Source organism: Mus caroli, unplaced genomic scaffold (genome assembly GCF_978045245.1).
Source record: "Mus caroli unplaced genomic scaffold, Mus_caroli_1 scaffold_12, whole genome shotgun sequence".
Lineage (NCBI taxonomy): Eukaryota > Metazoa > Chordata > Mammalia > Rodentia > Muridae > Mus > Mus caroli.
This window is the reverse complement of record NW_028227267.1, coordinates 70783124-70801344: the sequence shown is the minus strand read 5'-3', so window position 1 is coordinate 70801344 and position 18221 is coordinate 70783124. Positions and strand designations below refer to the sequence as shown.

At 44.0% G+C, this 18221-nt stretch overlaps 1 protein-coding gene across 1 annotated transcript in view; it reads right to left on the bottom strand.

The window, feature by feature from the left end:
* Htr2a (5-hydroxytryptamine receptor 2A) overlaps positions 1-17706 on the bottom strand; it is a 68554-nt gene extending 50848 nt beyond the window's left edge. The window contains exons 1-2 of the mRNA XM_021182341.3: positions 16207-17706; positions 13369-13569 (exon numbers count right to left, since the gene is read on the bottom strand). Coding sequence (XP_021038000.1) covers positions 13369-13569; positions 16207-16618 — 613 coding nt within the window. The 5' untranslated portion in view covers positions 16619-17706. The remainder of the gene's footprint in view (positions 1-13368; positions 13570-16206) is intronic.
* Between the last annotated feature and the right edge of the window lie 515 nt (positions 17707-18221).

The window sequence follows — 18221 nt, the reverse complement described above, 5'->3', positions numbered from 1 at the left end:
TGTATTTAGCTTGGGGATGTACCCTGTTAAACATGACCATCCACATGAATCTTTACAGTGGCTGACTTGGTACTTAAAAAAAAAAACAGCAAGGGGCAGGCGGTGGTGGCACATACCTTTAATCCCAGCACGAAAAAAAAAAAACAGCAAGGGGCAGGCGGTGGTGGCACATACCTTTAATCCCAGCACTTGGGAGGCAGAGGCAGGCAGATTTCTGAGTTCGAGGCCAGCCTGGTCTACAGAGTGAGTTCCAGGACAGCCAGGGCTACACAGAGAAACCCTGTCTTGAAAAAAACAAAACCAAACCCACTCAACCAACCAAACCAAACCAACCAACCAAAAAACAGCAAGAGTTGAAAAGGTGTCATAGTGTATCTGCTCCACAGAAGGCAGTGAAGAACAGAAGACAATTCACATTTTAAAGAGTGATAGGCCAAGTATGGGGCTTGGGAGATGACTCACTGGGTAAGATGCTTGTCACATGACATGAGGATCGGAGCTTAGATCCCCAGGATGCATACAGAGCTGGACATTGCAATCCTGTCTGTAAGCCCTGCACTCTTAACTGAGACTAGGAGGTAGGGCCCTAGGAACTCACTGACCACCTAGCCGGATATACATAGTAATGAACAACAAGAGACCTGTCTCAAGCAATGTGGGAGGCAAGGACCAATACTCAAGGTCCTCATAATATGACTTCATTTACACATACTTATACATCACACACACACACACACACACACACACACACACCCTACACACACCCTACACATACAATTTGATAATACCAAGAGCAGCAAGCACAAATGGTTCTATACCTCACTACAGCCAAAGGACCTAACGACTGGAGCCAGATATCAGTAATAAATGAGAAAGGCAAATTTGAAAATTCACTTCCAAGATGCCACTTTTAAAACACGCCATTGTAATTTCTACTTCTTACAGTAATACCAGTGAGAGAGGCCCTAAATCAGGGTCCTAGAATGTCTCCGAAAACTGCCTCCTTTTGAGAAGAAACAGAGGTTTATCACAGACCCATGAAACTGCTCATCTGCTTTTTTCCTACAACAGCCTGTCCAGAAGAATTCTGCAAGTTTTCTGATAAAAATATTTTGCTCTCTAGATGTCATCAAGCAGGAATTTACAATGTGACTGGTATGAGCCAGGGTTAATCCTGGAACTGGGATATAAAAATAGCCGATGCCCGATGCCCGAGAGGGATACGTCTGGCAAGTTGGGCCTGCACGTGCCAGGGGAACAATATTCGGGTTTTAGATAACTGGGTTTGTGTAAACGACCACTGATACCCATGGCAGAGGACTAGAGAATATTGGAGTTATAAAAGACTTCTTTAAGAGTGACTAAGAAAGTCCGTTTTTTTTTTTATACTATATTTTCTGATTATAGATCTTCCTCCCCCGGCTCCTCTTAGATCCTCCTCACCCATCCAAATTCCCACCTTCCTTTCTCTCTCTCTCATAGAAAGCACAAATATCTAATAAAAATTAATAAAACTAAAATAAGTTAAAAGAAAAAGAAACAAAACAAATGGGGGTGGGGTAGGGTGGTGAGGTGGTGGGGTGAAGAGCCAGAGAAAAACACAAGAAGCATATATAGATTTAGAGACACACACATTTGTATGCCCAGAAATCCCATAAAAACCACAAAACCAGAACCCATAGTATATAACACCAATAAGGTAACCAGAACTCACGGTATATAAAACCAGTAAGGTAAATACCAAATGCCCAGACAATGCAATATGAGACTAAACACCTCCCCAGAGACCGTCAAGTCCATTTTGTGCTGGGCCTGGGCCCTGCCCTGAAGTGTGGTTTGTATACCCAGTGAGACTCCTTTGGACAGAACTGATTTTTCTTTTTTTGAGAATCTTTTTTTTTTTTTTTTAATTTTATAGAGCTTTTCAAATCTATTTTCTTGGAGTGAAATAAAATAAATCTGTAACAATTTAATTTTTCACTGTTAATGATTACTTCCTTGTTAGTATTTATCACTTATGAAGAGTATTTTTATACTTTTCCTAAAATATTAATTTGACTACTAGTAAGGCCCTACTTCCCCCCTAAATTATAACTTATTTAATTTCAGCTTAATCATTAATTATTTATTTACATCTCAAATATTGCCCCCCTGGAGGTCCCCCCTTCCCAGAGTTCTCCACTCTCTCCCCTCTCTCCTTAGCCTCTGAGAAGATGCCTCCTCCCCCACCCTACAACCCCCTTCCTGGATGCATCAAATCTCTACAGGATTAGGTGCCTCCTCCACCAATGTCATCCACCATATAAACTAATGCAAAGAAAAAAAATCATATGATCATCTAATAAGATGCCTGCAGGGGCTTGGGGGAGCCTTTGACAAAATCCAACATCCCTTTATGTTAAAAGTCTTGGAGAGGTCAGGAATTCATGGCACATACCTAAACATAATAAAAGCAGGACACAGCAAGCCAACAGCCAACATCAAATTAAATGGAGAGACACTTGAAGCAATTCCACTAAAAGCAGGGACAGGACAAGGCTGTGCACCCTCTCTCTCTCTACCTATTTTTTGAGAACTTTAACTCTTTGTGGTGCTTCTTCCCCGCAGCAGTCTCCTCTTCCAAGTTCTCCCTCCATCTTCATTTCTTTGGCCAACATCGTGCTCACCCTTCAAGATTCAAGTTTAACCTTTCGCTGTTAGGCGGGCTCCCCTGATCCCCAAACCCTGCCAGAGTTCCATATATGTCAATCATAATGCAATTCTACTTTCTACTGCACGGAGCTGTTTCTCCAGGCTTTAGTGTTTTTTATATATTTACTATAAAATTTTTATTAAAGATTAAGTTGCAACAATTTTATACACAGATGCAGTGTTTTGCGAGCCTATCCACCCTGTGGCCCTCTCATTGCCCTCCCATCCCCACGGCTGGTTTTTTATTTTAAAACAGTCTGTGAACATTTCCATGTCAAACCTGATGGCTGCTCATTTGTACCCTCACGTGCTTGCACAGTCCCGCCCACTGCAGGCTTGAACTCACTTCTCACCTGCAGTGTTGTTTAATGGGACCTTTGAGAGGACTCCCCTGCTGGGAGGACGGCTCTATGGAAATGAAGGACGCTAGAAAATAAATCTCGGGGACTCCAGATTCAAAACGCGGAAATTTAAATGTCATTTGCTATGTAAATTTCCGTAGAATGTGACAATCCCTGAATAAAGGAAGCCAGTAAGAGAGGAGTAACCTAGACATGGACGGTTTATGGTAACCAATGGTACCATGGGCAGTGGAGACCCCCTAAGCAGAAGCAAAGCGTGGAAAGCCTGCGTGGGAGACCCACTGCGGCCCCTAGCAGATACAGAAGCCTGCATGCCTTTTTCTCTCGTCTCTGATTCTCCCCTCACCTGTTTGCCCAATTGAAAAAGAAACATCTCTTAATTCCAAACTTGGAAAGGAACGATTCCCAAATGCTTTCTGAAGAAATTTCAAAATCTCAAACTAAGGTTTACCAACAAACGGGAAGCACAACAGAGCAAAGCGCACAGAGGGGAGGGTCCTTTCCTAACAGCCTCTACTAATTCGGCGTTGTTGATAAGTGTACCAGTCTGATGCTAAGTAGGACAATAAAACAAGTCCTTTCTTGCATAGCTATTAGTCTTTATTACTTGAAGTATAGGGAAACATTCTAAAAATAGTTTTGAAACAGCACAGAGAAATACAATTTCTTTTAAAGGTGTCTCGGTGTCAGACTGCAGAAATGAGTTCTCATGAGTGCTTGGATAGATGTTTTCTATTATCATAGGGGCTGGGAGAAAGATGAAGTACACTTTATTTATTTATTTATTTATTTATTTATTTATTTATTTATTTATTTATTTGTTTGGATTGCTTTCTATTTCTTGTTCTCTGGGAACTTGTGACCTCGCGGGGGGTGAGGGTGGGGATAGATTATTATCACATAAATGGAAGAGGTGAAGAGATAGGGGCGTAGAAGAACCAAAGTAGGGCAATACCTAATTTCTGGAGAGAAGAGAAGCGTCTTAGAGGTGGCGGATAAAGGTAAAAATCCTCTAAGCCAGGGGAGGGGGAGGCACTGCGGGGAGGCGCTTCATGGTGCCCCGTAGTAGCTGCAAAGTGAATCCTGGGCTAGGCTGTGCTAGGAGATACAGCTGCGGTCACAGCCTGTGGAAGTTTCCTTGAAAAAAATGTGAACACGCTGTCCCCAGCTGGTAGCTAAGCCAAAAAACCCGAACTCTTTGTTCCTTAAATTGCTTTTGGTCATTGTCTTAGGAATTGTCAGTGATGTTCATTTATCGGAAAGGCTGTTGTGAAGGTATTTTCAGATCCAACTTCCCTGTGAGCATTCCGTGAGCATAAAGGGCAAAACCTGCTGTTTTTTTTTTTTTTTCTTTTTAAATCGAAATTCTTGACGGATGTAAAGACGTACAGAATTCTCTATTTGTGGGGTGTCGTGATATCTGAATGTGTGTATACACTGTGTGGCTCAGTGTGAAAAGATGCTAAGAATCCCCTGTGAAAATAATGATGAATTAAAACTGGTTAGCTGAATAGTTTTCCCTGTCCCTAAGTGTCCATCCTGGGAAGGGAGGCTTTCCTTCTGACTACAGAAGAGGCTTGATCCAGGCACCTGGGCTCTGGTTTAGTCTGTGCATGAAGTTCTTGAGGATAGAGGACTTGGATGCCACCCAGCCTGCCTTTGTCTGTTACAGAAACAATAACACAGACAAAAGTGGTCGTGCTTAGCCTTGAGGGGCAAATCTTTCTCTTTAGAAGCACTTCGAAATCACCCCATGAGTTGCACACGCATTTCTGCAGTGAAAGACTATTTATGGTGAATGGTCAGGAAGGGGCTCATCTGCTTGTCATCAAAGGACAACGTGCAAGCAGACACTTTCCCCTTCTTATCCCGTGCTTATCTTGGCTAAGAACAAACAGTCAGGGAATTAAATGAGATATATTTCTTTCACCATCAGCAAGGCGATCAAGGAAAGAGTTCACTCGCTGTACACATTAGAGCTGGGTCACAGATAACCTCTGATTGGGTTGGAGAAGGACACTATAGTGCAGACAGTCTGGGATTATTCATTCGATATCTCTTCTTCAGTCAGAGAAGTCACAGATGGGACACGGGATTGATTTGTAATTATGCTCATTTCCCTCAGAAGTTGAGGCAAGCCTAGACAAGCATGAAGATAGCCATGCTGGTAGCGTAAGCGAGGGGAGAAAACAGAGAATGATGGGATTCACCTAGTTCAAAGGAACCGAAAGGCTCTGTAAACAGGCTGCGGAGGCTGCCATTTATAATATAAGCCCCAAAGGTTGGCCACCACCTCCAAGAAGTCTGATTCATCATGGAATTGGGACATTTCATCCCGAGTTATCTAGGACACCTTGGAAGTAATGGTCATGGTGACTACAACTGTATGATGTGTATGAAGGAAGAGATGGTGGCTCTGCCACTCTTTGGGATTCCAGTCTCTGTAAATGGGAAGTTCTTCAACAGCCCTCAGTTTTCTGTCTCCTGTGACCACGACTAACACATCAGTGTTCTTAAAATCAGAATCGGGTCATAGCACATGTGCTCCCCATACATGACTTATGCATTTAACCCCATAGACATGTCTCCTCTGCTTGAATATCCAACGTCCTAGCTTGGTGACTTTTAGAGCTTCAAATTGTTTTGAAATAGAAAAATCAATCCACCAAACCTTAGCTTAGAGATGCTGAACACATCTCTAAGCTAAGCTGAACACATCTCATCATACAATCACTTTTATTTTTCTAGGAAAAAAAAATCTGTCTAGCAGGGCAGGTGTCTGTGTTTAATAGCCTTGGCTGGATTGTCCAGGAGCTAATCCCTTACTTACTCTGTCACACTGGGACTGTGGCTGTACACACGGTGCCACGCTCGACATAGCATGTGCAAGGGCAGGGGTGGGGCATCTTTGGTGGCTCTGGCTGGCTGGCCATCGAGTGAAAAGCCACACCACACTCCTGCCACACAGTCATGTCTCCATGACCCCTGAGCCATGTTCCCAGGCCCTTACTGTTCATTCCAAATTACATCTCTGAAAATTGCCTACTTATCTGGCTTCTTTCTTCCCTTGCTGGATTATTTGTCCTTAAAATAAATCAAGATATAAGAGTATTTTGCCTCTTAAAAAAGCACATTTCTTGGTCTGTGATTCTCAGAAGTAGTTTTGAGTTTGCCCATGATTTTAGCCATCCCAAACATTTTCCACAGAATTTGCTATGCCTCTAATTATCTTTGCAGTCCCTGTACTTTGTGACCTGTGTTAAAAGGCCTGCTGCACCAGTAAATGAGCTAAAAATGCTTAGGAAAACAAACAAACAAACAACAAACAAACAAACAACAGCAACAACAACCAAATGATGAACTGGAGATACAGAGCAGATGAGAGAAATTCAGACTCTTACTTTATGTTCCTTAGTAGAAAAGTTGGGATTCTTACCGGGGATAAAATTTTAATCAGGAGAGGAATGAAAAGAAAAATGCTATAGACATTATAGTAAGTGAGAAGGGATAAAGGAAATAGAAACATAATTTGCAGTTCAATAAAAAGGGGAAGGGGACAGCTTAAAAGAATGACAGGAAAACAAACTCAGATATAACATAAAACAGACAACAGGAAACCAGTTACACCAACTGTCGCGGTGAATGTGGACAGGCTGGAGTTCAGGTTAAAAGGCATTGGCTGTCATATTTTGAAAAAAATAAGTTTCACCTCCAAATTGTGAAATGTATATCAGGCAATGAAACAAACTGTTAAAATGAAGAGACAGGAAATACACTGGAGAGGACCAAACAGAAGGAGGCATGCTGGCATTGATACAGAGCAAAGAGGAAAGCAAGCGTGCAGATAGTCTCTGTGAGTGCTTCCAGGGCAGGAGGGGAGGGCATGGGGAGCCAGGGATGGGGTCCAACTACTTTCTCAAGCACTCACTGATCGGTCAGAGGCAGGATGAGTTTGCAGCCATCTTGTGGGCTGAGGATGTGAGAGCTGAGGTCAGAGCTCCTAAAGTCAAGACACATCAAGTTTTCACCTGGAACTGTAGGGGATACAGAGAGAGTGTAAGGCAACAACAGGAAATCAGGCAGTTCTTATGAGATCACTGCTTAAAATAAGTAGAGTCTGATTGGGTTGAAGGACACCTGCCCATGCATGCATACACATGCACATTACACACACACACACACACACACACACACACACACACACACACACACATCTGCTAAGCTCATGGATTCCCCTGTGGTGAAAGCTAATATCAGCCCACTGCCTACTAGGTTTTTACATAAGATAATATAAAGCAATTTAAAAACATCTACTAGGTACAGAAACTCAGTAAAAACAAAGAAGGCCAGGGAAAACCAGGGGACAGAGGTATCCAGAAAGCAGTGATTGATGTTTGATAGATGAGAAGGTAGAGAATGTTTGGAAAACTGAACTCTACTAAATAATCAACCAGGAAAAAAACCCTAAGAATCTGGTATCTGAAATACATTATATGAGAATATACTAGACAGGCTTGGCAGTAGATTGGAAGTAGCTGGTGGCAGAAGACTCTGTTACATGGATTGAAGCAAGAAGAAAGTGGGAAGCGTGGGCCAGGGTTTCATGTCCACAAGCTGGAGCCTCAGAGCGAGGGCAAGGGAGCAGGGGGTAGGTGTGGTAATATGGCTAAGGAGTTTTCCATAGTGACGACAAGGTGACGTTGAACATCCAAGTTAAGGATCCACACAAATCAAGTTCAGGATGAAGACAAATGTAACCTATGTCTGGGCAGCACTTAAGAAAATTTCTAAAATACAGATGAAGACACTCTATAGGAAGCCAGGGTGACATGGTGGCTTCTGTAGACCCAGAGAGCTGAACTCTTTATAAACAACAAACTAGAATAATCTAGAGATTCAGAAGGCCATGGAAAAAGTTCTGGGAGAAAGAGACTGCTTACTTGTTTCATTTGTTTGTCTATCTATCTATCTATCTATCTATCTATCTATCTATCTATCTATCTATTGGACTGGGGGTTGTTTGTTTGCTTGTTTATTGCGAAGACTGCTTTCTTCTTGCTTCAATTCGTGTTACAGACTCTTGGGCTACCAGCCATTTCTAATCTGAAATTGAACCTAGAACCTCACATATGCTGGGCGGGTGGTCTACCATTGAGCTATAGACTAAGGTGATTTTTAAAAAACTTTTATTTCATGAGAAGGTCTCATTAAGTTGCCAGGTCGGCCTTGAATCTGTGCTCTTCTGACAACAGAGTCTCAAGCAGCTGAAATCATGGGTCGGCGTCACCAGGCCAGTTTGGGTTCTGTCCTCTAGAAATGGGTCCTTTCAAAGAAGGTAAAGTAGAGCAATCTAGAGTTAAGGAAGCAGAGAGCAAAGAAAAAGCATCCCGTGCAAGTCAGTGTGCAGCAGTGAGGACTGCAGACCCAGGCAGAAGGGCAGAAAGGCGCGCATGGCAGCAGAACAGTTTGCATGTGGAAAACACACGCCCTGGTCAGAGCGCAGCTGCAATGACCTCTTGGGTCTTATTCACCTCTGCGTACATACACTGAAGGATCACAAGGCAAATGAGGTTCAAACGTTCTCATTCTCAAGTTCTTGCATTTCCAAGAAGTGTAAAATCATTTGTTTTAGGCTCTTTATGATTAAAAAGTTAAAAAAAAATTTGCTCTTGCTAAGAGAATATAAAAGAAGAGATAATTAATAAGCTTACAGAGAAGGGTAAATGACAATTCTGATCATTCCAGAGGAAGAGCAGAAAAAGATTGACTGACATCAACCATAAAAGAACTAAATACTCCAATTGGAAGACAAAGGTGGGACTGGACATCAGGCTTAGCTGTTGCGAGCAATTGCTGGTCTTCCAGAGGACCCAGCTCCCAGCATCCATGTCGGGCATCTCACAATTGTCTGCAACTTCAGCTCCAGAGGATTCCACGCCTCTGGTCTCCATAGGCACCTGTACTCTTATGCACTTATACACACACACACACACACACACACACACACACACCTACATGTGAATAAAAATTGTTTAAAGATGAAGATGAATTGCATTTTTAGAAATTGTGCTTCCATCCTGGTAGCACATTTAAAATACAAAGTCACAGTTCGACAATAGGATAGAGCAAAATACAGTCAGACAAATGATAATCAAGAGAAATCTGGAAAAAAGGCATAAATATAGTATCTACAGAGTTGATTCTTAAGGCAAGAAGCATCATTAGAAATGAAGTGAGCATTTGGTAACGATTAAAAATAAGTATGAAAGATAAAATTTGTGTGTGGCTAATAACCCACAAAGTGGTAGAAAGTGTAAATGAAGGCTAAAGATAATATATATATATATATATATATATGCACCAGAGCATTAGGACTAAGTTCTATACATACTTCTACCTTACATAAAGACCTCAAAGAAAAAAAATGGCAACCTGTGACTTTCACTTAAGGAAGCTGGAAAAAAAAACCCACATAAATCTAAGTTTAGCTCTGTAGTCATCAACTTATCCAGAAAATGGAATATATCAGTAAGCTGGAGGAAAGTTCTACAATAGATTCTGTAAAATCTTTAACTGTTAGTTGAAAGCAAAGTAGGCCATATACAAATAGAATTCTGTACTACGCAGCCATAGAAATGAAATCTGCCCATTTCCCAAAGTGTGACTAAGTCTTGGAAGCATAATAAGAACACATGATCTCACTCATACATGGAATCTAAGGAAGGGTGAATGTATAGAAACAGAAGGATGACATTTCCCGGTAGCAGGGATTTTAGGGTAAAACTCTGGACTCCTGCAGCCTCCAATAAGCAACCTGCCTGTTCAAAAGAACTAGCCAGAGACACAGAGGAAGGGAACTTGGTCAGCATGGATGCCTTGGGAAGGATAAAGATGTCCAGTGACGCCCCAGTTCATCTTTGGGATCCTGCCATGAGCTTTAGATTTCAATAGAGGGTAAAACGTATCATTAAACAGTTCTGGTCAAAGCCTGGTACACTCAGCACTGAGACTTGTTGTCTGGCTCTGGTCTGTCCTGCAGAGTGGTCTGCTAAGATGTCAGACTAGTGTGAGCTCTCTTCCAGAGTTGTAAGTTCTTTCTCAGCCTGGTACCAGGGCTTCTGTCTTTCCCTTCCCTCAGCACAGGACTCTGGGAAATGTTGAGTCACTGAGTTTAATGTTTAAATAGTCTGTTAGCCAGAAGTGAATGTAGAACCACCTTAGAATATTTCCTCTCTGGCAAGGCTGGCTCCATCACTAGAGACAGATGGGGGGAGGGGAGACGGATTAGCTCAGAGGACTGGGTGAATGATGTGGTATCTGCATTTGTTAATTCTGAGTTTTATTCTTGTAAGTTTGCTCTGAAAACTACAGGGCATCTTGGTGAGGGGATGGAGAGATTAACTAATTGAATTACAGTATTTATTTTACAAAACATTTATAGTTTCAACCACCACAGTGTGCATTTTGAAATCAGTTTCATTTGTTGACTATATACGATTAAAAAACAAAACAAGACAAAACAACAGGAAACAATTCCAGTTGGACTAAGGATCCAAGCATAAATCCACAAACTGAAACCTCAAACCCAAAACAAAACAGTAGAACCAGAAGCAAGAGCAGAAAAGTCAGCAGGAAGTGAGTCCCGAGCTTCTTCAGGACCCAGGGTAGAACTGACTTTTTGTTTTTAGCATTTCTTATCTGATTGCTTCTCAGAGCATCATCTCACAGGTAGTTGCAAGGTTGGGCGACCTCTAGTTTTCTTAGATTTAAGTGTCTTCTACCACAGTTGGAGAGGTACTTGAACACACACTCTAGTCATCTGGTTTACTCTAGCATATCCACAGGACAGAGGGATGATCATTTCTGAACACTTCTTTGTAACGATGTCCATTGGTTACCATCCTTACAACCATTCTAACCTGTCTCGCTCCTGGGATGACAGCCAGAAAGAGCTAGGGCAGACAGCCTTATTAGGTAGTAGAAAAAGTGCAGATTTTAGAGCTGGATTGGCCTGAGATGACTCTTGGCTCTAAGTGTTTCGATCCTGTGTAAGGGACTTACCCACGAGGTGCTCTGTACAGGACTGGGTCTGTACATTGCTCAGAATAAATGTCTAACTTCTGTTAATGGTGTCACTATGAAGGTTGACAGAGATGGAGAGTTGTTTTGGCCATGGGTAAGGTAATGAACTCTGGGTAATGAACATCTGAAGAGATGGCTCTGTGGGTCCAAGTCCTTGCTGTACAATCTGAGGGCCAGAGTTAAATTTTCAGCACTCACGTAAATGTGATGGGCTTCCTGTAACCCTAACCCTCAGGAGGCAGAAGCAGAGACAGGATCCCTGGAGCAAAGCAGCTGGCTAGACTGCTCAAATCGACAAGCTCTGGGTTCAGCAAGAGACCCTGACTCATAAAGTATAGATAAACTAAAGAGGGTACTTGGCATCAACCTTTGGCCCCCACATTGAATATACAGACACATGAACACACACACACACACACACACACACACACACACACGGAAAGAAAAGCTGATGGGTCACTTTAGTTCATGCTTGGCTAGCAGGACAGTATGCAGGGAAGACAGTGTACTTTGCTGCGTGAATTGCACTTGACCCTTTGCCCTTGTTTCCGTCTCTGATAATCTGGCTAGTGGTCCTCAACCATGGACCTCTCTTTGGAACACTCAGCCGTTTAAACCTAAGAATTCTCCAGAGTGGTGACAAGCAGCTTGGATGGACACCTGCTGGCCACTTTACCCTCCTGTTCCAGGTGAGGAGGAGTCCTAGGTTGCGCAGAACAATGCCATCAGCCTTTTCTTGGATCTGAAGTTGTCAGCTGAGGGAGGTGTGCTACACTCAGCAGAAAGAGGAGGGCTCCGTGCCAGCAGGCTATAGCACTTGTGAGTCAGACCTGTGACCCAGGAAACCACAAGTCCTATTTCCCGAGGTCCCCCGACTTATCAAACAAATACAACGGTATCGGGTATCGTCTGTGCTGCTGACCTCTAGTGATAACTTAAGGCTCAAGGTGGAAAACAGGTGAAGTTTCCCCAAAATGTGCAAAGATGCTGTGTAACCATAACCCGTCGTTGTTACCATCAGAGCCAGAGAGTGCTCACTGTGCTCACGCTCGCTGCACACGCCCCTCATTTCCCTTTTAGAACACTTGTTCCTCTTCTACAAAGTGGAGATGACGTCACATTAACTCCTGTTATTAGCAGGAAGGAAACCAAGGAGCACAAACTGTGCTTGCTGATAAGTATTTGAAAAATCGCTTTTATTTTATGTGTTATGGATGTTTTGCCTGCCTGTATGTTTGCACACATGTGTCTTTGCACACATGTGTGTTCCTGATGCACTAAGAGGCCAGAAGGGGGGGGGATGAATCTCTTGGAACTGGGTGGTGAGTCACCCTTGTAGGAGCTGGAAATCAAAACAGATCCTTTGCAAGGACAGCGATAGCTCTAATGTTAATGTGTCTCTCTGACCCCCACTAATAGGTATTTTAAATTACAAAGTAGTAAGTAGCATTAAATGAGTTCTGGAATTTTAACTTATCATCAAACCTTGCAGTCTTTCCAGCAAGTAGATACCCCAAGGGCCTTAGCAAACACAGCGTTTCCATTTGAGAAGCTTTGAGACTTGACAGCAGGTCTCAGGGAATGTTTGATTACAAACTAAGTATTTTGAGGTGACAGGTAAAATTGACTTTGCTGCCTGAGAGCTGCTCCTTTAGATCCTATTTATGGTGACAGGAGATCAATGCTAGCCAGAGGTGAGTGTGTGTAATCGGGCCTAACAGAAGTGGGTTGGAATCCTTTGGTGTGGATGTCACAGCAGGAAGAAAGGCCACAGAGGTACCAGGCAGCTGCAATGCCCAACCCTTTAAGCCATTTCCCTCTGTCGTCAGCTTCTGCCCCTTTCTGGATCCTCCTTCAAGGCCAATGCTGTCTGGGTCAAGTGCCCATATTCCTTAGCAAGCGCAGTCCAGTAACGACAGGTTTCTGGGAGACCCAAGGCTTAGAGTGTTGAGCTCAGATGTGAGAAAGAACACAGGCATTCCTGCCTTAGGATCTGCTGGTGTGCTTTTTCTTATGTGTGCAAAACAATATGGACAGATGCCGTCAGCCATTGGCATCTGCAGATTCTCCTTTCCTAGAACGACTCCAATAACCATGAAGTGGAGACATACCTTACAACACATGAAACCACAGACTCAGAGAGTCTGGTTTCACCACAACCATGTGGAACGTGTCTCTCGGGAAGGGACAGACTCTAGTGTCAGATGCCACCCTGCCAGGTGGTTCAGCTTACCTACTGATATGGTCCACACAGCAATGATTTTCAGGAAGGCTTTGGTTCTGGAGTTGAAGCGGCTATGGTGAATGGGGTTCTGGATGGCCACGTAGCGGTCCAGGGAGATGGCACAGAGGTGCATGATGGACGCCGTGGAGAAGAGCACATCCAGGTAAATCCAGACAGCGCAGAGCTTGCTGGGCAAAGGCCACCGGTACCCTGTGGGGCAGAAGTTTAGCATTAGTGAGTAGCTAGCTTCATGCTTTCTGCAGCGTGTAATCTATACCCCAGGACTTACAACTTGGGGGCAGGTAGAGGTGACAGGCAAGGGAACTACAAGAGACTTTCAATATTTAAACCAACAGCCAGTGTGCACTGTGATGGCACGGGCAGGGGAGTGCAGGGTTGAAGGTTTCTGACCTGTGGAATTACATTAATGAAGGAGGAATTTGCTTTTTCCTCTGGAATGGAGTCTCTCTCCTCCTCTACCTGGTCAAAGCCACTTTTATTTAGCAATGTGTCCAAAGTTATGTTCTGAGCCCTTTAATTGATGTTGCCGGTCACATACAGCCTTTATTTATCCACATAATTTTCTTTGGAGTTAGGGTCCCTATGGCTAGTCTAATCTTAGTCACTCTTAGACATGTCCAGTCACACATAGACAGGCAATTAGTAGCTGTGTGACAAAATGTCTTCAAATCTCTTGAATGTCTTTTCTTATGGTGCACAGTCCCTTAATGTCTTGTTACATTTGGGGCATGTGAGGAACATTGAGGATGGTTAAGAATATCAAGGATATCTGGACTTGGAGCTTTGTCCCAGGGCAGTGTTCAAACTACAGGTGACAGCTGGTTTTTGCAGGTGGCTCCTTAAAATGGAGACCCGCCTCTGGCAATTCTGCTTCCGTAAGTCTGGAACAGGCTGGGAAATGTGCATTTTCCAAAAAAAAAAAAAAAAAAAAAAACTTAAGAAAGCATACTGCTGAAGCTGGTATTGGCACTCAGGGAACAAGCCCTGCTTAGGGCAAAGGTGACACTCGCCCCCCTCCTATGTCTCCCTGAGCATCACAATCAAACAGTATAGCTTTGGGCCCAGTTAAATCATTCTCTCTGGAGGGTGGCTAGAGATGAAGCCCCAATGGCAAAGGATTTTAAAACTTCCCAGAGTCCAAGGCAGGAAGCTTGGCAGGTTCTCTGCCGCCTTAGGTGCCTTGGTGACATAAATGAAGTGCCCTGCTCTTTCCTGAGTGTTTTGGAGAGGACCAGATACTTGGATAGATTGTCGGTTTGTTCTGCTAATGTGAGGAGCAACGATATTACATCTGCCTGCGAATAGGAAGGAAGATTAGAGATCAGTACTTTCTTTAGGATAGTTCAGAGCTCAGGCTGAGCAGACCCTCCTTTTGCATAAGTCTTATTTCTACCTTGCCGCCTCCAGGGGTGTTCAGAAAAGGAAAGGAAGCTGGACCTAAGTCTAATCCCAAATCTTCTAGCTTTAGTCTCAGGAAAGAAACTTCTCCCCTTAAAGTTTCTTACCAAAGGGTAAGAAGAGAATACTTGTGCAAGACAGGTTTGTGAATTGTGTGCTAGGGCCAGCCTGGCTAAGTGTCAACTAGACTCTTGGCGAGTGTAGGCTGCATCCCCAGAAGTCGTCACTAGGGGGCAGCCTTGTACCCCAAGCTGAGTCCAGGGACCTGCTGCACCTCCTACGTGGCCAGGGTTACCCCTGCTGCCCAGCAGGTCCTTCTGCCTTCCTGCTGTGGTTTGGGTTCTTGCAGAGTCACCCTGCTCACCCCATAGTAGGGTTTGCCTCTGAGGATTGGCCAGGGTTTTAGGAAGTGAGAGCCTCTCTCCCGTGGCTGAGAAATGATAAGCAAATTTAATGGAATTATTTGGGTGTGTCATTTGAATGGTCAAGCCGGGGCAAATGGATGTTTGCTACTCCTGGCTTGCTTCCTTCTTCCTTGAAGCTTTTCGGGGCTGGATGGACATGTTCATATTGTAGCCTCTAGGACTTGACCAGAAAATTTCCTTGTAAAGGTGCCCCTAAAACTGTCTGTAGCTCGGGTGACTGCCGAGGGCATGTGCCAGTGGTGCGAATATTCTTTCATTTACTCATTGTTAGGAGGGATCCGGCTGTCTTAGTCACACTTTGAAAGAATCTCACATTCTGCTCCTCCATGAAAGCCATCCCAGTGTTTGCTGACTTCCTGGGAAGTTTGACACTGTCAAACGGTGGCAAGGAAAGCAAGACTGAGAGCTTTCAGTTTGTTTTCCATCCTGCAAAACCAGACAGGAGTTTATGTGTGTGCATTTTTAAAGAATAACTCAAAGGTTTTCTTCCATATTGTCTTCTCTGGGCTGGTGGGAGGGGGCAATTAAAACCAGAGTAATTCATTTATTCTAATGGAGACTGAATATTTTAACATTAAACCCACTCCTCCAGCACTAATGCTCTCTCTGCAAATGTTCCAAGGTAATTGGGAAGGTTTTACCACTCCATTAGAAGTGCTGAGAACCCGGTGAGAAATAGAAAACTGTTCTGTCCCGAGGCTTAAATAAAAGCAGGAAAAAAAAATTGCATGGGCACAGAATGACAACTAAATTATGCTCACAGAGTATTGGAATACAGATAATAATTTCTGTGCAAAGATGTATCCATTCTAAGGCACACAACTCACCAATGACAAGGTACTAGGCTGTCTGACTTTTTTTTTCTCTCAAGAAAAATAAAATTTTAAGACTAAAACAAAGCTTCCTGTCTATTTCTCTCCTGGAGCCCCAGTCCCTCCGCTAACAGCATGCACAAGCTCTTTGGGACTACGGTGAGGACAGCTGACATGCTAACACCACTCACCATACAGGATGGTTAACATGGACACGGGCATGACAAGGAAACCCAGCAGCATATCAGCTATGGCAAGTGACATCAGGAAATAGTTGGTGGCATTCTGCAGCTTTTTCTCTAGGGACACTGCCATGATGACCAGTATGTTTCCCGCAATGGTGAGAATAATCACGACAGTTGTCAATAAAGCAGACCAGTTTTTTTCCTGGAGATGAAGAATGGAGAGGCATGTCGGTGGGAGGTACCCTTCGCAGGAGAGGTTGGTTCTGTTTTCAGCATCAATTGTCCAGTTCGAGGCTTCAGAAGTGTTAGCATCCCTGGAGTTGAAGTCATTAGGGTAGAGCCTCGAGTCGTCACCTAATTGCATTAAGGAGTTTGGAATTGAGCTCAGGGAGATATTGTCTTCACAAAGAATTTCCATGTCTAAGCCGGAAGTTGTAGCAGATGAAGTGTGGAGAGACTAGCGAGTCATAGCTGGGGCTCACCATTCATCTTTACGTCCTGGAGCTAGGGCGTGCTGAAGCGGAGACCATGTGTGGCTCCTCTGGCTGCCTTCTCCTCTTCCATAGTAAGAGTTACAGAAGTGTGATGGCTCTTGATTATGCCTCGCTTCACAGTGCTAGGGAGAGTCCACGGCTGAGCTGTAAGTTCTCACGGAAGCAAAGGCAAAAAAAGCAGTGTGGAGCATTTGGAGACACAAACGTGTTCCTGGTTAAGGAAGAAAAGTTTTGTATCCGGTGAGAATCTTTCAGCTAATTCTCGGGTTGGATATGCTGCTTCCAAGAGTTCAGCCATCACAAAGTTAAAACAGCATGAGATCCAAAACGAGGAGGGAGGGCTGTGTGCCCTCTATATTAATTAAGGAAGTCAATTAAAAATGTTAATGCCATCATAAGGGGATATACTTGGGTTAACCCTTCTTAGTCTCAGGCAGAATCGCCGCAGCGGTGGTCAGGAATTTCAGCTTGTATCTCTGGCTCAGTTAATGAAAGGAAAACGCATCCCGAAGCGCAGCAGAGAACTTTCCACATCAGAAATTCTCACGGCAATGACGGCATCCTAGCCAAGCGTGACTTTAAGCAGAAAGAAAATCCCACAGCAGTAAAAGACAGCAGCCGAGGAACTTACATTCATTGTCGCCAGGGTCCGCTATCCTGTGACTCGCCTGTCGCATGGTGACTAGGCCAGTGTGGAATCCCCTCTCTTTGAGCTTCTAGCAGCATAAGATGATAGTAATTTGATTTCTGTTTCTGCTGACTTCAAAAACCGCATGCCGGTTCCAGCATGGTTGAAGTCTGTGCTGGCTGCTTCTGCCACTGCTGAGCTTGGTCCGGTCCTCCCTCCCGGAGCCTGGCTGCTCGCTGAGGCGAGAGCACAGAGAGGAATCAGTCACTAGGGAGCCCCTCTCAAAGTCACACAAAAGAGCCGCAGGGAAAGTAGGAAACGCTGTCTGTATCAAGAGGCTCCCGGAGCTCCAGAAGAATAAGCCCCTCCTGGTTGCCTCCTTCCTCAGACCTCCCTCTGTCACTGTGTCATAACCTGCAAGGTGGCAACAGCCAGGAAGGGCGGACCAAACAGCCCCCTCCCCCGCGCGCCCCCATTCTTTCTGCTACAGGTTAATTAGGAGCCTTTCCGTAAAAAAGAGAGAAGGAGGAGACAGCCTAGCGGACAGCAGGCAGGAGGAGGGGTACATGGCAGTCATATTTTAGGCTGAGGGTTGAAGAATGAGAAGATAAATAAGGCTAGAAAACTGCATGTCCTGGGATCTGGGAGCGTCCAGCACTTCTATCCAAGCCAGTGATATGTGTCCAGGAGGGATGGCTGACCGTGGCGACATGAGTTCAGATGACTCAGGAAGTCTGTGGCAATAACTGATAAAGTATCAGAACAATTTTTAGTTACTTAAATGCATTTAAGCACACACACTATGGCTATGTGTATGCATCCTGTAACTTGCTTACTTTTCTTCATGTCAAACCTGTCGCCAAGAAGTAATGAAAAACTTCATGTTAGAAAGCGAAGGG